The sequence below is a fragment of the Schistocerca cancellata genome, chromosome 1 (assembly GCF_023864275.1).
Source record: "Schistocerca cancellata isolate TAMUIC-IGC-003103 chromosome 1, iqSchCanc2.1, whole genome shotgun sequence".
Lineage (NCBI taxonomy): Eukaryota > Metazoa > Arthropoda > Insecta > Orthoptera > Acrididae > Schistocerca > Schistocerca cancellata.
The window spans coordinates 484,827,705-484,849,876 of NC_064626.1; the positions used below are offsets into that span (position 1 = coordinate 484,827,705).

The window sequence follows — 22,172 nt, forward strand, 5'->3', positions numbered from 1 at the left end:
TTTTCGTGTGGCCTCTTGAGGCTTAGTGTACCCTATTCTAGACCTTTCCCTGATAGATAAATTGGAGGCAGTTACAAGGAATTGAAAATATTGCCTCCACGTCAGTAGCAAACAATGTTAACCACTAAGCCATGAAACTCTCATCTTCTTGCTGTAGGCTTTTAGTTTCCCGAAACTTCAACTGCTTTTCATTAATGGCACTTTATTGTTCATTCTGATTGACTAATACTATTCTCAGAAGCTGTCATTTGCCTCAACTAAAAAAATACTACCACTGTTTCACAAAACAACATTTAAACACTTGGCAGCTTATTGTTCCTACAGTCTTGAATTTACCAAGTTTTACATAGGTTTATAAAAAGAGGAAAAAATGTACTTCCTCAAATGAACTCCATGGACCACCCTCTGCATTTCATTAATCAGGTCCTGCACTTTAACTGCAATGCCAGAAGCATGCCACCACTGAGCTTTTATGCCAAAGTGCAGTTAGATATGAATACTGCGTATACCTGCTTACAACATTACACACACCGACTGTTTTATTGAACCACATTTCAGAGTCCTTATCTTTATTATCTGTAGGAGGAAATTACCAGTTTCATAGTTAACCTAAAGATGTAGAGAAAAGAACAACATATCCATCATGCAGGTAGATTTTCCTTGTGATATTTCCTGACATTATTGTAGTATGGTGGGGCACAATCTAGCTGCAAGTAAAACCTTTCATTCCCATCAGCAATACTGCCAAGTTGTTAAAGATAACTCACTGGAATATGAAGTTTCATGCATAATTATGTGTTAGCATGTTTTTACTCTCAAAAAGAGAAAAAACAGTTTCCACGTTCAGATAGTGTTGAAATAAATATTGTATGACTATCTTTTAATAATTGTAAACTTTATCAACTTTTAGTGTCTGTAGCAACTGAACATTAACCTGCATTGTGAGCCAGACAGATTACAAAATCCAATACTGGTACAGAATTGGGGAAGTATTAAAAGACAAGAACCTGGAGTGTTTACATTTATTGAAAAGAAATAATGTAGCTTTATTCAGTTTTCTTTGCCCGTGCCTTCTTGACAGGAAGTGGTTTCTGAGAACGTAGAACAGCACTAGCCCGGCGCAGTGCAGCCTGAAAAGAAGGAAAACTGTGAGTTGCAATAAGGTTTAAAAATAGATAACTTGGTAAATTGTCTATAATTCCATCAGTAATGGGTAGTGGTAAGTTAATGTCTTCATATTGACATCCAGAAATGCTAAGCATCATATGGCAAAATATTTACACTGAAGAACAAATTAAGTGATATCACAAACCTTCCTTATGTCACTCCTGAACCTGTTGGCTTTAAGAAGCCTCTTCAACTTGTACAGGGAGCGTCGAGGTCCTGCTTTCATTGTCCTTTTTGTAACTGATTTTGCGGGTTTGTGCTGGAAAAAGAAGAGGCTCTGTAGATAAGTTAATTACAGACATGTTTATGAGAAATGATTACGCAGCATCAGTAATGGGTAGTGGTAAAACAAAGTCTTCATGTTCTATCCAGATCAAAAAGTGCATCATTTAGACACGAAATTTCCTAGCATTCCTGTTACATACATACCGAGGCTTTAAATTTCTTGCAAACAACAGTGAAGCCCTTGCTATCTGGAGCAGCAACTAATCCAACACTCTTCCGGTGAATCAACCCACTGAACCGATATGAACTGACATTAATAAGGTTGTTTGGCTCCTGTAACAAACAAAAATTATTAATAAGCAAAAACTTGTTATAAACTGAAAACAATATTCATCACATACTATAAGAGCAGTTATATACAACATCAAATATAACGAAACAAATCATAGGACATGGTAGCCATTCTCCAAGCATTAAAAAAAAGTCCAGATAACGTCATTAAAGAAAGCACAAAGTTAATTTGGAAAGGAACCACAGAAAACCTAAATCTGAACAGGCATCACCGAAACTAAGTACAGTGTGCTACACTCACCTGAAATGCATGCACACACCTCAACATTCTTCTGCAGCACCAATTTTCAAAATAATCTCTTCTTGTCTATACAAGTGTCATATGTGATACACTCCAGACAAATACTACTTTTTTGTAAGAAATATTTGTTATTGCTAGTCTGCATTTAAAATATTCTTTTTATATAAACTTATCTCATTCCCTTTTTTTTATCAAAACCTCTAGTGCATTTTTCTAATCTAATCCCCCCCTCAACATAACCCAATTTAATTTCACCAAATTCCATTACCTTTATTCTACTCTTGTGGGATTCACTTTACATCTTTTCAAAAACAATCCATTTCATTAATGTACTCTTTAGAAAAGAGTTTTGCCATCTACCAGTTACAATGCTCCTTGACAATGGGTCACACGAATAAAACAGAATATATTTCATACTCTTGAATTCTGGAGGACATTCCCAGGATCATATGAATAAAGCAAGTCTGAGATTATACTTCACCTGAGAATGTTAGTGTGGGGGATGTTGCTCAAATTAAAGAACATTCTCCAATTCCATATGAATGAAACCCCAAGCAGTTTCACCCAAGCAGAAAACATTCTCTGCTTTTTCTGTTGAGGTAAGTTTTACTGACATTTGATAGTACTAGAATTTATGTTGCTTGGAAAGCATAAAAAGATATATGTAGCCCAAAGAAATACTGAAGAGAGAAACTATATGGGTTTCACAATAAAAACATTATTTGCCTGGCAAACTTACTTCCAGAAAGTCATGGAAGAAGGGGAGGGGTGACCTTTCAAATGAAGTGAAAATTAGAACTTTTTTTGGTATTTAGCAAATCCAAGTAGTCAGACTAGTGCACTAGAAGACTAACTATATGCCAAACTACTGTCACCAACGTTTCCACATCGCCATCATATCTTCCCAAAGTATAAATGTTATTTCGTTATGAAACTTCCTGGCAGATTAAAATTATGCTGGACCGAGACTAACTCGGGACCTTTACTCAGTTGGTAGAGCACTTGCCCACGAAAGGCAAAGGTCCCGAGTTCGAGTCTCGGTCCGGCATACAGTTTTAATCTGCCAGGAAGTTTCATATCAGTGCACACTCTGCTGCAGAGTGAAAATCTCATTCGGGTTATTTCGTTATGTTAGAAATAAGTAGGTGTACCAGAAAATTAATAACCGGTTTTTTACAATCCTAGCAATCTGTTTCTCTTAACACACCACATTTTGATGACTTACATGCTTAACATGTGAGCAGACCATTATAGATAGTATTTTAACAAAATTATCTCATTAGAAAACTAAACATGAGTCCCGGTTTGGAGTAGATGAAATTTCATGTAATCTCAAGATTTTGTTCACCTAACTTCAATAAAAAAGTTTATCACATGTCAAAAATTCAGGAACATCACAAGAAAATTCCTATTTGTACACTGTTTTAATAATTTGTTGCTGCACATAAAAGTAAAATTGAAACTAGTGCAACTCTTCCAGAAAACACTGATGCCAGTTGCACAGTTGTAACAGAATGCTTTGCCTGCTAAGAGTGTTGAATCAAGTGTAACATTACACATGAATCTTCTGCCATACACGGCACACACACCCAAGAACCTTCAAGGAGGAGGGGAGGCAGTGAGAAAGATATCTCGTCAGAATAGGTTTCAATTTTTTTTTTATTTATAAGAAATTCAGAACTTTCCCAGAGAATGTTAGTTTGCTTTGAGGATCTTCTCCAGTAAACGTTCTCTTTTTTTATTCATAAGACCGATTAATTGCCTTTCAGTGTTTATTTAGGTTTAAATCACTGCTTGCTGAATAACATGAATATGCTACAAAAACCCTGGGCCACTTCGCACCCACTGCTTCCCAAAAGCAGTGTCTAAATCTGTAAGTGTAGATATGCTGCTCCCCATTTGTCGAGTTAAAAATGTGGCCTCCAGATTTTCCTTGAGCACTGTTGGTGAGTCAACTCAGCTGCCTTTGTACTGCTGAAGAGTAAGTGTATACCGGATTTTCAGCTCCGTAACTAGATTTACACAGCTCTGGCTGCTGTTTTTATCAGGTACTTTGTTGTAAAGTGAAGCCAGTGGCATCTTACTTTCATCAGGACTGGTATCAATTTCTTTTTATCAAATATTCTAGATAAAGCAGAAATCATTGAGATGTGAAGAACAGTAAGGAAAAACTAATGTCAAAATAAGCAATAATGCCTCCAATGATAAAGTGAATGTCTTTTACAATAAAGTCAGCAGCATTCTTATATTTCAACAAGAGAATTGATGGCTCACCAGAACCTGAAAAATCTGGAACTGATACTGAAACACTTAGGATGAAGGCACAGTTTAATGACAAATTAGATTGGGAAGAAACTTAACTGTCCACTTAATCACTCACTACTTGCCTCTGAAAACTCAACTAGGAAACAATCCAACAATTCTGTCATTCTTAAAAGTAATTAGGTTTGTGCATAAAGTTATAGTGTTTTGTTTCGTGCGGTGGCGTTGCAGTTGCTATGTTTATTCATCAATTGTCATTTTTTACTTTTAGTTCTGTTTTTTGAATTTACATGTTATCATATGGAGATAATGAGTGGGGCTGTGGACACTAGAAAGTGGAGTGCCAAGAAGACAAATCTGAACATTTCCAACATTCTTCTGTTCAATAGAGGGATGACAGCAGCAGATGCAGCCACAACAATTGCACCATATGTGCAGAAAATGCCACTGGACAGAGCACACCAAGAAAATGGTTTTCTTGTTTTAAGGAGGATTGTTTTGATATTAGTGAACTCCATGTTCAGGAAGACTTTCGGGCGATGGTAAAGGTAATTCAAACATATTAATCCACAATGTACTCAAGAACTGGCAAATGTGACCGACTGGTCATCCCACTATCGTGCGACATCTGTACGCAATGGGAAAGGTTCAAATATTGGGTGTATGGGTACCACATGCTTTAAGCCAAATCACAAGGCATCTCTGCTTGCTCATCATCAACTGGCTAGTGAAAAACACCAACCATTTCTATCCAGTATTATTACTGGTGACAAAGTATCTTTAGGTGAAAATAAGGAAAAGAATGGCTGAGCCCAACCAAACCAACAACTCACTGTACAAAGACTTGGGTGCGCATCCACAAGAAATGTCATCGATTAATTGATTAACTGAGAGGGGTTATGGAACCAAATGGCGAGGTCCTCAGTCCCACAATGTCTAAGTCATAGGAGAAAGAGGGTCTGCTAAAAGCAGACAGATCCAGTCAGGGTAGTCAAATTATAAAATAATAAACATTGAACACACACAGGAAAAGACATAAAAGGTGAGACAATCTAAAAACTGGAAAAAAGGAGGAGACGGTCATGGGGTCACAGACCGAGAAGACTTTAAAAAAGTCCGAGCCGCAACCAAATTGCCCCTGCTCCAAGAATAAAGTAGAACCATACATCTGGGGAAAAAAACACTTTCACAGTCCAACCACCCATGAGGAGTCTGCTAACATTTAATGTAAGGAATCGGGGAAACCTATATGTAACATAAAGGGCTGAAAGAAGGGGACATTCCACCAATGTGAGATATCGATAGTCTGGCTCCACAACCACATTGTGGGGTTGGGTTGTTATGCAGGAGGAAACAATGGGCAAGCTGGGTATGAACAATGAGATCATGGATAGCAGACCAAAGAGTGACGAGAGTGACATCCGTTGATAGCCTGCAGCCAGCTCATGGTGTCTGAACAAACTAAATCACTGTGGAGGGAAACCTGAGAAACAAAAAGGAGGGTCCTGTGAATGGCTAGAAGCTCTCTGAACACTACATGGTCCCGGCAATACATGGTGTTCAAAGCCAGGAGACATGAAAGCATAACCCACCTTATCGATTGTCTTAGAACCATTGTGTGTAAAAGATGGTGGCACCCTGGAACTCTGTAAGGAAGGCACATAAAAGATGCCAGAAAACCATAGGAGCAATAAAGACTAGGACCCTGGAATAGATTGGTCCTAATCTGTGGTCTAGGCACCATCCAAGAGGGGTTACAGGATGAAAGACAGAAGGTGCAGTCCAGAGGATGGAGATTGAGATCTCAACAACAGTGAGGTGCATGCCAACTAGCAATCCCACCCATGGGTGGGTGTTAGGAGGGAGACATTCCTCATTGCTGAAGAGCACAGGGTACACAGAATGGTCAGGAAATTTGTGAATGGCAATTGTGTAAGAAACAGTTGTCTCCGTTGGAGGTGTAGATGGTGAATCCCCACTTCTGTGGACTATCAACAGGCCTAGTGCGAAAGGCACCCCAACAATACTGGACAGGGTCAACGAGTTTCAAAGTGGAAGAAGCTGCTGAGCCATAAACCGGACTACCATAATCTAGTCTGGACAAGACCACAGCACAGTAATGATGAGTGGAATGGTCTGCACCCCAAGATGTGTGGGCCAGAAGGCAGAGAGCATTAAACTTCTGCATACATGTACTCTTGAGGTGGCTAAAGTGAAGCAGCCGCGTCAGCTTGTTATCAAAAAGAAAGCCAAAGAAACAGGACTTTACTACAACATTGAGGAGCTGGTTGCCTAAATAAAATTCTGGATTGGGGGTGTACCGTGGGTCGACGACAAAAATGCATAACCCGCATTTTGGAGGGAGAAAACGAAGCCGTGGGTGGTGGCCCACACAGAGGCCTGTTGGAAGGCACCTTGGAGCTGGCGCACAGTGGATCCTACGGAGTGGGAGCTGCACCATATGCAAAAATTGACATACAATGCCAAGATAACCAGAGGCCCAACAGAGATCACAAGCCCATTGATAGCAATGAGGAAGAGTGGGACACTAAGCACAGAACCCTGTGGGATACCATTCTTCTGGATCTCAGGGGCACTGCATGAAGTGTCAACTTGAACCCAGAAAAGCCAGTGAGAGAAAAAAAAACATGCAGATAAAAATCAGAAGGGGACCATGGAAGCCCCAGCCATGGAAGGTAACTAAAAAATGATGGCATAAAGCCATATCATGTGCCTTATGTAGGCCAAAGAAGACCGCGACAAGGTGCCAGCAGTGAGTAAAAGCCTATTGGATAGCTGATTCCAATCAGAAAAAGAACAGTTGGAGATCGCCCTGCCCAGAAGCCACACTGAGACAGGGACAAAAGGCCCTAAGGTTTGAATACGCAATATAATCTGAAGCTGACCATCCATTTGAGCAATTTACAAAGGACATTCATCAGGCTAATTGGGCAGTAGCTGTCTAGAGTCGTTGGGTTTTTCCCCGGCTGAAGGACGAGGATAACTATACTGTCTCACCATTGTGACAGGAAAGCATCTGTGAGCCGGATGTGGTTGAAAACCCTGAGGAGCTGTTGCCTCTGGGGAACATCCAAGTGTGATCATCTGGTTGTGGATGGAACCTGGACCCTATTCTGTATACCGATTGGAACAACTGTACAGGGAGGTTTTGAATTTCGGTATGGTCCTCTCTTTCAGTTTGGTTTGGTTTATTTACACCTGGAATTTGTTATTTTAGCTCCGGATTTAGTGATTGTGTTACCAGGGTGTATACGTGGATATGGAAAAAAATTCCCGGATTTTTCCCACATTTCCCGGTTAAAAATACACTTTCTCCCAAGTCACAGTATATTTTCCTTTATCAAGCCTTTGAATGATTATGGGTTTATACACGGCACTTAAGAAAATGAAACTCAGGGAAAAGACACGCTTTGGAAATATCTTTGATGTGCAGCAACATGTACGCTGCGTATTTTCGTATTACGAAAGCATACTCCATTCCACCAAACACCGCATGTTACTTCTGAATCATTGAAATCGAGATTTTGATGCGCTTTTGTAAGCCGTTCGTAGCTCATGTCACGTGATCTCGCCAGCTGATGACAGCGGATATTCTGAGCATAGTACACGTGATGTAGTCAGCCAACAGCAACATCACTTAAGTAGTATAAACACAAAAACAGGGAAAATTAATAGTTTAAATTAATATATGTAGTGTTGCTGCAAGAAAAGCAAAGCTTTCACATATAATATTGATCTCAAGCTGCAAGAGAAGCTAAGCTTTTGCATCTACTGTTGATCTTTTTTGCGCATGTTACACTAAGATATCAACACAAATAAGCCAGTAAAATTTTTAATAATGATAAATGTCTGATCTTCAGGGTTCAAAATTCTTTAAATGGCTAATCATCAAAAGAGTTTATTTTTAAATGAGAGTCAAATGCTCTGATTTAATAAATTCATGGTACATTCTTGCACATAGCTCAACTTATGTAAAAGGATATTTACTTTGAAAGTAATGCTTTTCAAACCACCATTCGCAATATTTTCCTGCGACCTGTTAAAAGTAGGTTTGTTTCAGCAATTGCCAAAGAGCGCAGATAACAGGCGACACCGTGCTTGGGTAGCTATCATGATGTAGGAAGCCTGTTTGTACGTACGTGTAAAACATTGAAAGATCATAAATTATGTCATAAAAGAAAGAAGACATCAGAGGATACTGCAAGAGCATCGGAATTTCATGAACCATATTAAAATATGCACATTTAAAGTGCATACTTAAAAGGCACATTCGTGTATCCAGATTCCCAATGAAGTAGACCTCGACCTGATCTTAAGCTTTCCCGTGTGGTTTTGTGGTTTTTGGGATGTAAATTTTCTTGGAGCACCAGTACTCTATTATGGCATAATACCATATGTGCTAGAAAATGAAAACGTGCACTTGAAATGCAGCGAACAGTTGAAACTAGCCAGTACTGCGGAATAAAACATTTGGTTTCAAATACATTGACTGCCTCTGCGGAAAAGGTTAACAAAAGTCAAATTTCTTTAGCAAACAGACAAAAATAACTTCATTGTTCCGCAAGGCGATTAATGCTTGACTGTCAGAAAGGTGGAAATAAAATTTAAAAAAAAAAAAATGGCTCTGAGCACTATGGGACTTAACTTCTGAGGTCATCAGTCCCCTAGAACTTAGAACTACTTAAACCGAACTAACCTAAGGACATCTCACAGATCCATGCCTGAGACAGGATTCGAACCTGTGGCCGTAGTGGTCGCACGGTTCCAGACTGAAGCACCTAGAACCGCTCTGCCACACCAGCCGGCGAAATAAAATAAAATCTGAAACTAATGACATATTTCAGCCTTCCATAATTATGCGAATGTGTTAATTCACTTGATAGCTCACGGTCACAGATATCCTTTTTGTTTTCATTTGATGTGAGAGTAAACGAAGGGGAAACAGCAGTCACTAAATGTAAACGCGGGTCACATGGAGACTACTCACTATAACTCAAGACTGCTCAGCACATCAGTCCCGAATCTACGATGTTTGCAAACCGGGTCAATACTAAGAAAAATAAAATTTTCAAAATATGTTAATCTTTTAGTGCACATCTTTCTGGAAAGTCAAACATAAAACATATGTATTCAAGGAAATTCAGACATTATTTGGTCTTAAGTATGTTAAAGTGCAGTGCCACACCTCTTCATAAAGCATTTTTCTACCGCACGTCCGAACTATATTCAGGAGAGTGGAAATTTAAATGTCCTGTGGTGCCTCTCCTGCTCCCAGTCTGCAGGTTTGACAGCCTGCCCCTCTTTAAAAAAATCTCGCAATTAATAGCGGATGGGATTATTTGTAATCGGGAGAGAACAAGAACTCTTTAGAAAATCTGAACTGTTTATTGCCTATTAGTTAATAACTTGCTGTTTTGTGTGACATACAATTAAATATACGATATATACAACTAATACTGACAAGAGATAAGCAAGAAATTACACATTTCTTCAAACCTTAGCTCCTAGCATTTTTTTTCTCTCTCTAATCTTGCTACAGCTTTACATGGCATGTTTTCCTTTCTGCAAAAGAATCTATTACCTCAAAGTTCTCAAACGTTTTGCTACATGAAAAATCGAAATGTCTTAATACTGAAACAGCTGTTAATACAAATAATACACAAGACTGGTTTGGTTTCACAATCTGATTATGTCTATTTTGTCAGTCTGCTAGATAAAACAAAATAGACCTTTCTAACATGGCAGCAATTTTGTAACACACCAAATAAACGAGACTTTTGGCACAAATGGCCATTTTAATAACACGACAGAATATAATCCAATAAGTACCAATATCAAATGCCTATTAGGCCCACTACAGGCATAAAGCTGTATGTTAGGAAATAGTTTCACATTTCATTCATACGCACCAGCTTTTCAAGCACGAGATCGAAAATTTTTATATATAAATTTGGAATCATCTTAGTCTGTCATAATTTGTGTGATGTCCCCGTTTCTTCTCCTTCCTCATTCTCACAAACAATCTTGTCATCAATTCTGCAGCTATTGCTGCCACTGTCAAAAATTTGTTCGCCGATTAATTTCACTAACCCTGCCAGAATCCCGCGATTATTTTTCAGTTAGGCATTATTACGTGTTCAAACAACATGCTCTCAACGCTACTTCCAGACTAGAACTTACGCGGCTGCTAGCCGGAGACTGTACTGCTGGTCCTTACTAGTGTAGTGATCTGGCCAAAAATTGTCAAAATTTTGTTTTCTTGGATACACTGAGAAGATCTTTTTCACCTGTTATTCCTGTCAGTCGTTTATTTCCATCCTGGTAGTCTGAATCTACGGATTTCCCTAGTAACTATAACAACGCTGATCATTCGCAAAGCCAATCAACCACAGACAGCGATTGGCATTAATCCGTTCGGCTTTACTCCCTCAGCTCGTATAGCCCCATCCCCTTTTGTCTGCGGAAAGTATTTCTCAATGCAACGAGGATTCTCCCGACAGAGATCACATACACTATGCATACATTCAAGTCAACTTATGATTCATTCAGAAATCAACTTCAAATGTATTCACAAATGTTCAAAAACCAACAGGGAAGCGTTTCAAAATCGTATGAATAATCAATAGATAAACGTGTGCTGGATGCTAGGTGCTTTGGCAAAAGAAGTTTTTTTCCTTAAGAATATGAATTTGGTGCCCCTTTTTGCGGTAGCATCTAGCTGCGACTGCTTGCCCAGCCAACATCCACATTCCTGTTGCCAGAAGCGGGAGAATCTACTGCTCAAACGTGACTCAACTGCGCATGAGCCCGCGCGTAACTGCTAAAACAAATCTAATGCAGTTGCGACTTCACGCTCATTGGAGGCAAATTTGTTGTTATGAAGCACTGCATAGTCTTCCTAAAGCCTTTGACAAGTTTCAATTGGCAGACACTTGTATGAGCACTGTGTGTCATCGTATATGGCGCATTTCGTTTGCAATTTAAGTTATTTTCGTTTTTCTCTTGTTTGTTTTACTGTTGAAGTGTTATTCTGCTGTAGCAGCATACAGTAATATCCTTTGTAAGAGTATCGGTTCTTACCAGTCAAAATTACAAAAATTTAACTGAAAACTAAAGCAATGAAAAATTCCTGGAATTTTAAAAATATCCCGGGTTTTTCCCAGTTTTCTCCCGGATGAAAAAATTCCCAAGTTTTTCCTGGATCTCCCGGGTCGTATACACCCTGGTTACTGAAGAACCTCCAGGATGCAACTGGGTGAAAAGTGAGTACACAATAGACTTTTTTCCTTTGTTAGAAATATGATTTGTATTGTTATTGGGAACGACAAACGCTTTCAATCAATATTCTCACTAAATACCTGTTATGGAATTACGCGCTTAAAAATTCATTAAATTTCAAAGGTTGGATCCATTTTACGTATATCACATGAGTGCTAGCTGAAATTACTAGTAACTTTGCGTACTTTTTTCCACAAATGGTTAACTTAATGATTATCGAAATGTGTTTAAAACTTTTATGTAACAATGTTAAGGAATTTTGTGAAGCCTGATAGAGGAAACCTTCCAAAATTTTGTGCATTTATGGCTTATGCCCGCATCATTCAGCAACGAAGTCAGCCTGTGTCTCTCTCAACTGGAAATACACGGAATAAAGTGCCGGAGACAAGCAGGTGGTTGTAGCACAGTGGGTAAGGCAACGAAGTGCCTTGTCAAAAGCCATAGGTTTGCATATCGCTGAATATCAACATATTTTTTCTCCTCTTTGTGTTTATAACACATTCTAAGACTTCATTAACTGTCAAAGTAAAGCATTTTTCTGATATATTTGTTATTTATACGTAAGACTGCACTCTCAGTAATGAGAGTCTGATTTCTCAACTTCCATTATGTTTAAGAAAAAGAAGAAACTGCTGGGCGTGAAATAACTGACAGTGACATTCTTTTTCCCATCAAAAATGGCATTTTTTTCTGAATATGTAGCAATTTCCAAGTGTGAGGTCAGACAGGAATCTAAGAGCAGAACTTAAATTACTGTGAATGAAACTAGCAGCAATTGTCTTTATACTTTGGCCTGTCACACATATTTATCTATGATCAAATCCTTAACAACAGTAGACGAATCCTTAACAGTAGACAGAGATGAAAGATTCCCGCCACAATATTTTAGACTATACCATATATGAAACATTCTGATTCATCAGATGCAAGTTATAAACTACAATGAACTTCTACAGCCACACTCTCCACACACTCTCAAAAAGACTTTTCAATTTTGTTTTTACAAACCAAATCAATAATATATCATATGGGGGAAGTAGGCTACTTAATCATCTGAATTTCTAGGAGTGGGGTACAACCATATTCTGTGTATGTTCTTAATTCTTTGACAATAACAATTTTTCAGGTTCATGGAGATGTGTTCCATCTATGCAACTAACTGAAGGCAGTTTATTGTAATACGCATTTCGCTTCTTTTATTTGTGAAGCATCTTCACAATAAGATGGCAATAAAGAAACTGCCTTCTAATTAGTTGCATAGACGAACAAGACCATTAATTTTGAAACAACCACGGAACGACAAAACAGAAAAAATGATGAATTCTTAGAGTTCCTATAAATGTATTTGTACAATGTGGTACTACACTCCATTCTTAAGTCATATCACAAAACAGAAAATCCAAAACAAAATGATGTGAATGAGAATAAAATGACAATATGACATTTTCAAGAACACGGTCAATATTATATCGTTATCATGCATTCATGGAAGCATGTGGTCAGTGAAATTTGTACAGCATTAAACCACGCTTTTTGGTACTGTGAAGAATAGCATGCCTGTGTCAGCTGCTAGCCGCTTCGGGTTCGTGCCGCTGTCACGTTGCAGTGCACGTGTCTTGAGGCAGATTACTTTTGATTGGTTGGCACGAGGAGAACTAACAACAGCGTTTCAGCTCCCTAGGACCGTTCGGCATTCTTATGAAATGCTTACAGAATAATGTTGGGGCTCTCCTTCGAAAACAATACTTTTCGGTGCACTGGAGTACCGAACCAATCGGCAAAATGGTGAAAAAATACAGAATAGGCCTTTGTCTATTGAAGTGCTAAGAGCCTGCAACAATTCCCATTCAGTGAAGGTTGCATTATTGGGTTTGACGTGGTATGGGATGAAACAGGGGTCTGTTCAACTCTGCATTTCTGCTGGAGAAAGGTACTAAGGTAGGAAGAGGATGATGCCACCGCAAAGTGTGTCGCGAGGTGTTCCGCAAAGACCAATGGATCAGTGCACAGGGCACCCTGGAGGTTTAGGCCCTAAACAGTCTACTGTTGCTGGCAGCCCAGAAGGTTACACAGTTTGGACCATACCTGCGATGAAGAGGCATACGTCCCAGGGAGGAAACATAGCACTCCCAGCATTCCTTTTTACTCCGCTTAATAAGGTAATGATCCTAGCACGGGGACACTTAAACGTGAGCAAGGTGGCCTGTGAAGGGTGCCACTTAAATCACTGCAGCACCTGTCAGCAGTCCTGGACAGCAACTACATCTTCCTTGGTCCACCACGGTACCGGTCGACAGGGACAGCAATACCAGCAGCATGAATAATAGTGGCAGAGATGCCTTGCGGTGTCAAAGTGGACAGCAGACATATATGAAGGCCAATTGGCCCTGCCCAATGTAGGGGTCTGTCTGCCTGGCGGCAGCAGGGTAACGATAGTATCACCAGAAAGTGGTCATCATGGGACAAAAAGCAAAACCTATCAGAATGTGTGCTTATCACATCGGTGCAGTGACTGAGTAAGGGACGGTTGTGTGAACCAACAACTGTAGAGCTGCCTGTCAACCAACCAATGGCAACAGGGCAATCCCATGGACAACCTGAGCACATGGCACCAAGTTCCCGTAGTTTGAAAATGGTGCGCTGTCAACCTACACAACATTAGTAATTTTGGTTCCTACTGGCATCAGCTATCCTGAGTTAAAATTTCGCAACAATTTTTCTCCATCCTGTATGATTGATGACTAAAGTATCTTATGTGTATCTGTGGTGTTTATTAAACTTATGGAAAAAATGCTACAAATGTATGCACCAATCCGAAATTTTTCACAGAAGTTAATGTGCTGACAAATACAAAGAAATGTATGTCTAACGTATTGCGATTATTTCATATGTGAAGTACATAAAAGTAAAAATACAGCATACATGGCATCAGATCACAGAAATAATAAATTATCCGTTACCTACACTACTTCTCTACAAGCCATCTCAGTGTGTGGCAGAGGATACTTTGTGTATCAGTGACACTTTCCCTTTTCTTCTGACACTTCCAAGAACATATGATCTTGGAACTTCAATAATAGATCACACTGTGATGCATAAGGTTGTCCTTGCAACCAATAATAGATCACACTGTGAGGCATAAGGTCGTCCTGACAACATGTCTCACAAGCTGTGACATTGTCGCGAATAAAACAGTGACCTGTATATACAATAACTTATTTAATTTACATCTATGGTCACAAACTTTTTGTTAACAGATTACCGGTTTTGGTCTATAATGACCATCATCAGATCTGTTTTATAAAAACAAAGTCCTAATGTATTGCAGTCATAGCGGCATAGTCAATTGCATTTAACATTTGACAATGCCACTATAGCTTCAGTACATCAGGACTGTTTTTATAAAAGAGATGTGATGGTCATTATAGACCGAAACCTGTAAACTGTTAACAAAAAGTTTGTGGCCATAGATGTAAATCAAAGGAAACCTGCAGCATGTATCACTGGAATTGGCTCTGTGATGCTTTTGTGCTCACCAATAACCTGTAATGAAATGTGACCTGCTCTTTGGATCTTCTCTATGTTCTATATCAATCTGATATGGTACAGATCCCTGATTGACTATCAATATTCTAAGCATTAAAGAAGTGTTTTGTAAGCTACCTCCTTTGTTGATTGACTATTTCCTGAGGATTCCTCCAATGAATGTCGGTCTGGCATCTGTCCTGCCCACAAGTAATTTTATGTGGTCATTCCACTTTAGATTACTCCATATGCATACCCCTACATATTTTGTGGAAGTAACTGCTTCCAGTGATTGTTATGCAATTGGGTAATTGTACAATGAAGGGGCCTTCTGTCTACGAAGAAAATGTTATTTATTTATGTTTAAGATTAATTGCCACTCCAATCCTCAATCCTCCAGTACTGATGTGTGTGTACAACAGGATCATCTGCAAAAAGACTTGTGGAACTTCCAGTGTTACCTTTAAGGTAATTTACATATATTGTGAAATGTAATGGTGCTGTGACACTGTTGGGAAACAACCAGAGTTATACTTTCAACTCTGAAGGCTTCTCTCCTTTGAGAATGAAATACTGTGTTCTGTTTGTTAAAAAGTGTTCAGTCACACCATTCATCTAATATTCTGTAAACTCATTTTGTTCATTAGGCAGCAGTGCTTAATTTTATTGAATGCCTTCCTGTAATCAATGAAACCAGTATCTACCTGTGTGACTGTATCAATTGCTTTATGAGTCTTGTGGGCAACCAGAGCGAACTGAGTTACACACAATTCTTTTCCAAGACTGTTCATTCCTAAAATAGATATTTTCAGCCTCCAGAAACATAACACACAAGCAAAAATATGTTTCAAAATTCCACAACACACTGTCATCAAGAGATATTAGCCTGTAGTTTTGTGCACCTGTTCAATGCTGCTCCTTGGAAAATGGAATAACCTGTGCTTTTTTACCAATCATTAGGAACATTTCTCTTCTGCAGAGACCTACAATACACTACAGTTAGTAGATGGTCACATTTTTTCATATACTCTATGTAGAACTGAACCAATACCCGACAAACTGATAGTTCAGTGACACTCATCAGCACCTACCTTTTGTGGAATTGGAATTCTTCCATTATTGAAATCTGACACTCATTTCACAAACAGATGGAACAGTTGTCATGGCTGACTTTGTCAAGAATTTCAACAATTCTCTGGGAATATCATCATACCAGGTGCCTAGTTTCAAGAAATGTCTTTCCGTGCCCCACCGAATTCTCGCTGTATCACCTCAAATGACCCATTACCTCTTCCCTTTCTGTAACACCAAGTTTATTTTGTTTAACATACTTCTTTCAGCATTGCCTTCTTTGCTTAGCACCAATTTGCTAAGCTCTTGATATTCACATATCTCCAGAATCTTGAAAGATCCTCAATAAGAAAATCCAATATTCATAAGTTAACTAAAAGGACTTTTGAAAGTTTTCAAGAAAAACCCTATGACTTTGATGACAGTAGCAGAAATAATCCTTACAGTAATAAATTAGTATTCAAAGACTGTTTTAAGAAACATTGGTGTAGCCTGTTTCAAATAATTTATATTACAGTAAATACCAATCACTAACCGTACTGAATGGTTTGTTGATGTTCCTTTTCTTCAGGAGATACGCATTGTTGTTCCGGATGATCATCCATGATAAATGAGAAGACATTTTACTTCACCTGAAAAGAATTTTAAGTTACATGTTCAGAATGTTATAACAGGTAATATACAGTCATTTCACAATAATTAGAATTACCCCACCATTAAGCTGGCAACAAATTTTGTTCAACGCAAATGTTCTATTTTGAGCGTCAACACTTTTGAATAGTTTTTATAAATGCATGAATTGTAATTTTAAATTACATGAATATTTGTGTTACATGAGTTATGAAGGTGAAATGTAAATACATTCAGGCAGGAGAGATTTAAGTTTCACCAAAGAAACAGTTCCACAATACAAATGCAGTACAGTAAAGTTAAAGAGGGGAATAGACATTCAATTTACAGAGGAATTACCTTGCTTAATGTAACCTGTACAATTCTCCCTAAATCAACTACAACAGGCTAGTTTCGTACACGAAAGATTCTGGGAGATGAGGTGGATTTCAGCCTAATAGGTCAATAACAAATCAAATATTTGTGCTGAGGCAAATATATGAAAAGGTGTACGAGTATAATATTTATCTTCATAACCTCTATGTACACTTCAAGTGGACCTTCAACAGTTTTGATATGGCAGAAAAGCTAAATGATTTGTTAGTACTTAATATACCATCTAAATATGTTTCCCCTTATCCAAGCAACATTAGCTGATCCAGAGCTGCAGCACAGGTGAATGGCAAATTCAGTAAATGACTGATTATATAAGCACAAAGTCAACCCACAAATGTGCATATGCTGATGTTGCAATATTAGAGGCGTTTCACTAGACAATAAGCGCTGAAAGAAGTCACCCTATCCAGGTCTTATTAATGAAATGAAGACCAAGTACGTGAATTTCACCAGGAAGTAAAATAATAATTTGGAGAACTATCAGCTGCTGGTTTCAATTTTTAACATATGCAGATCCGACTGGGATCTAATATTAATAGGGCAAATTCCATGTCAATCAAGAACGTCACATAAGTGGTAATAGATATTTCTGCACATTTAACTTGTTGGTATTTACTAGGTTGTTAGGCAAACTTCAATTTTACATGGTCATAATCAGGCCAGTTGTAACCTACAGATGTGGAACATTGACAAGGACTGATGAACAGCAGCTCAGTATATTTGAATGCTGGCTTCTGCACAAGATATATGTGAAGTTCAGGATAACAGTGGTTTCTGGAGTCCTAGAACAAACAATGAGCTGGATCACTTAATACAAGATGACATTTTTTAAGACTAATAAAAAGTGAGAGAAGACCCTAGCATGGACATGCCCTTAGCATGGATACTGAACGAACTAAGGTTTCTGAATGAAGGCCACCTGGAAGAAGACAGAAATGACACAAAAGAAGTGGACACGCAATAAGGAGAGAGACATAAAATCTCTTCGAGCTTCGAAGGATGGCAGAGAGCTGCACTAGAGGGCAAAATATATGAAACTTTAAGAGGCAAAGACCCATGCAGGGTTGTATTGCCATGAAAATTAGATTCATAAGGCAAGTTCAGTTCATGAACATATACAAAAAAAGTGATGCTGTCAGCAATTTGAAGGCTGCTCTGAACACCACAGTGCCTTTATTAGACATGGTTCTATTACAAAGGGTAGGCAGTTAATTTACTCCAGCTCACTTAACCAGGCAATTACAACAGTTTAATGGGAATTGCAAAATAACATGGAGATAACACCATGATTTCTGGTGCATATTACATACCCAACTGTTCATGTAAAATGAAACTATAGAGGTACGGGTATACACTAAAATCATCTTATACAACATTAAAGAAAGCCAGTTTTTTTCACGGAATGGGAAATCACAGAGGTGTGAGCCGTGGTTATTTGATAAACAGGTTGTAAGAGGTATATAGAGAAACTTTGAGTCCAGGCAACAAATTCACTCAAAAATATAAAATCGTAACTTACATGTTGGTCCAGAGCAACGACAGCACAGACTTTTCCAGGTACACAGATCTTACTACAGAAACAATGCTTTTTATCACAAGAACAGTTATTCAAATTTCACTTATCTCAGCCTACAGTACAGCATGTTAAACCTCCATATTTCCTTGACACAGTAGCCATCTGAAAATGTCTTTATATCCCACATAATACCAATGACAACTCAACCACAGTTCTTTTCTACAGCATCAGGCAAAGACAATTTAAATCTGAACATACACTTCTGAGTTCACTTCCATTACACAACAGTTTTGTTCAAATAAAGAAAGTAGAAAATACTACTGTTCATCTACTGCATATTTTCAAATTCATATTCAGAATAATTTATTCCAAGACCACATTGTGCAGTTAAGACTAATACTGTTGCCAGTTTGGCAAGGATTACTTTCACATACTGTAGCTGCCAAATATACCATGGGTCAACAGAAGTGTCCGATTCCACCCGTCTGGTTTGAGCCCTGATATTAGGGTGTTGTGGTGTGTGACATTACGGTGCAGAGATTATGATTTGGTTGAATTTGTAGGTGTCATCTTGTGTTTAATGGCGCCGTGTGTGTGATGGCCGACGTACTTTGCAGCGCCGACAGCACTTGGTAAGTAATTGCTTTTTTTTGGGTCTATTTTTCTCGAGTTTTAACGCTTTGTGTACTGAATGTGTTAATTCATGTACTGGTAGCACTTTTGCAGACAAGATAACACCATTCCTCCATCTAGTGGGGAATAAATGGCAATGTGTGTGTGTGTGTGTGTGTGTGTGTGTGTGTGTGTGTGTGTGTACCTATATAACCACCAGTCTAAGATAGGTTGGGAAGTGACAATTCAGATAAAAGTTGGCAAAGCCACAATATTTGAACACAAATGTAAAAACACTGATCACAATTACAGCTAAATTGCATGCGTCGAGAGACTACTGAACAAATTTGTTGGAATTCAAGAGTATGTTTAGCGGGGTGGGGTGGAAAAGTCAACTGAACTATTTGCACTATAAAACTTATGCACTGCAGACTACTGTTTTGAAAATTCATGTCAACATAGTCTGGTAAATGGAGCACCATATCAGGCAAGGTGACATAGTAAAGAATGTACCATACTGTATCTACTGGACATTACACTGTTTACAACACATTCAACATTCATGCATTGAATAAGAAAACTGGGACTAATTAACAGAAATGGAAAGGTTCTAATCGCAGCAGAAACACGTTTACATTTACTACACACATTCTGGCATCCTGCAGAAAACCTGTCTGATAGCACTAGCCACCAGCAATAATTTTCCACCAGTGGATATTGGCACTGTTGGCAATAACGTCACATGGATATTTCCATTCTGTGCGCGTATTCATCCACAGAGAGGGGCTGCTCATGTTCAATAATACAAATAATCTTTGATTAGTTAATCTGTTTCGTATATTCAGGAACACTGCATTACATAGGCTGTATTCGAAAAAAAAAAAATCTTAAAGAACAATTATAAAATTACGAAATTAATGCTAAGCTTTGCTGTGTTTCTCTGTCAGTTTAAACGGAATGCCTGTAAACCGCAACAAGATTTTAAACAATTTCCGATATTTACCGATCAAAACCTAATCACAAGGTTTTTAAAATTATACCCACTATTACCTTATAATAATCAAGAATTAACAGATGTCACACCATGAGCCTGCACTAACCTGATTCGAGAAATTTACAATTACTGCAAGATATGGCGACAATAAGATAAGTACATAAGTAATTATTAGGGCGGGGGGCGAGGCGGAGCGTCGGTTAATATATAATTAACACGACGAAAGGCCACGTGGGGGGGGGGGGGGCGGAAGGCGGAGCGTCGGTTAACATAATTAATACGACGAAGGGCTACACGTTAGAGGAACTTACGTTCACAAATATACCAACTAAAGTAATTTGAAGTATCAACAGTACCTCCAACCAGAGGCTTTCGAACAAATACAACGCCAAAAAAGTGCACACGAAAATTATGAATAAATTAAGACAATATATTACAAAGCTACAGCATAAATGATAAGATACGAACACACTTTGTGCCAACTCCGAGTAAAACAAATAAGTAGAGCAATGTGCAACAATATACGTCTCACACATGTATAAAGTTGCTACCGCATTCCATATACACACACGTGATAAATAGACACAACAATCCCTATTACACGAAAAATTACGTGTGGTTATATATCACGTACTATTACAACCAAACTTCTTTACAACTAATTACCTATAAAATTTGTATCTACATAACAAATATACCACATGCATAAATACTTACCACACCACCACACTCCCTAACGGAAACGGAAGAACAATATGCCGCAACATCGCAGTGGTCGTCAAAATTCACTTTGGCCAAAGAGAACATAACCGGCACGAAATGCAATGACGTGTCCCAATGATCTTCAATTGGTGTTTCCCCAGTTCATAGGCGTTCAAACAATATTGTCAAACTCTCAATACATTGACCGTCTGAGGGCATCTATTGGCTTCTTGTCAATACCAGAAATGTTGATGAGCATTACTGATTGACTTCAAAATAATCACAGTACTGAACGTGTGAGGTCAAATATTGACGGGTTCGACAATATTCTTCATTCGGATGTTGACAGAGTTTCAAAAACCGGCCACACGATGTTAGTGTGGACGGTTTATTTTTTTCAGTTCGCAGTTGTATATGTCATACATCGGATACCATTTTTAAGCAGTCTTTTAACAAAAAAGAACTTTAATAGGGCTATGCAAGAGTAATAATTGTATATGCACTTTGGGATGGTTAAAGGAGGATTCTCTACGAGAGTCCTTACTTCATTCATTGGAAAATATTAAACAGATTGTTGTGTTACGTTGCAGTTTTGAAAAACGGCCCCATTTCGAAAAATACGATATCTATATATATATATATATATATATATATATATACGACGTCTGCGAAAGGCTTGTCAGTTTCACCAAATTATCACAAAGCATAAAAAAGAGTTTTACGCTGATTCCCTGAACAGGTCCTTGCCAGGCATATATAGCTGCTTCATACGTTTCCACAGAAATTGATTAAATGTGCTTCCTGATATTACAGAACTAAACTTCTAGCATTAATTGGCCTTGTCTATCGCCAGACATTTCGAAGTTAATCCTAATATCTTATAGAATGCGACTGCCTCTCTCATTAATATATTTTGCTTCTGTTTGAACTCGTATCGATACTGGTAACTTGTCATACGGTGCAGAACTCGGCGGAAAATAATTTATGAACTCTGTCATCCGTGATTACGCTTTCAGTCGGCAAATTAACATGTGACCAGATGTTCGTTCTTTCAACCAATCTCGGACCCATTTTCTCTTCTTCGTTGTTTTCTGTTGCTTAGAAGTTATCTGCTGTAGGCTCAAATCATATCTGCACAGACATGTTGGAGGATGTGAACAGGACATCGCCGCAAATCTGGCGCTAAAACATGTTTGAGTCAG

General features: G+C 38.4%; 1 protein-coding gene across 1 annotated transcript; it reads right to left on the reverse strand.

Moving 5' to 3' along the window:
- Positions 1–1,007: 1,007 nt before the first annotated feature.
- LOC126177710 (60S ribosomal protein L28) lies at positions 1,008–21,101 on the reverse strand. The gene is made up of 5 exons (XM_049924476.1): positions 20,986–21,101; positions 16,677–16,773; positions 1,597–1,725; positions 1,313–1,426; positions 1,008–1,130 (listed from the first exon to the last, which is right to left on the reverse strand). Exons 2-5 carry the CDS (start codon positions 16,761–16,763, stop codon positions 1,047–1,049), a joined length of 414 nt encoding a protein of 137 aa, XP_049780433.1. The 5' UTR covers positions 16,764–16,773; positions 20,986–21,101; the 3' UTR covers positions 1,008–1,046.
- Positions 21,102–22,172: the final 1,071 nt, after the last annotated feature.

Excerpts from the sequence above, each read along its gene's own strand:
- LOC126177710 (XM_049924476.1), bottom strand. The coding sequence starts at position 16,763 with ATGTCTTCTCATTTATCATGGATGATCATCCGGAACAACAATGCGTAT. Across the intron at positions 1,726-16,676 it reads TCAACAAACCATTCAGTACG|GAGCCAAACAACCTTATTAA; the intron begins GTTAGTGATTGG and ends TGTTTGTTACAG. Across the intron at positions 1,427-1,596 it reads GCAAGAAATTTAAAGCCTCG|CACAAACCCGCAAAATCAGT; the intron begins GTATGTATGTAA and ends TTCTTTTTCCAG.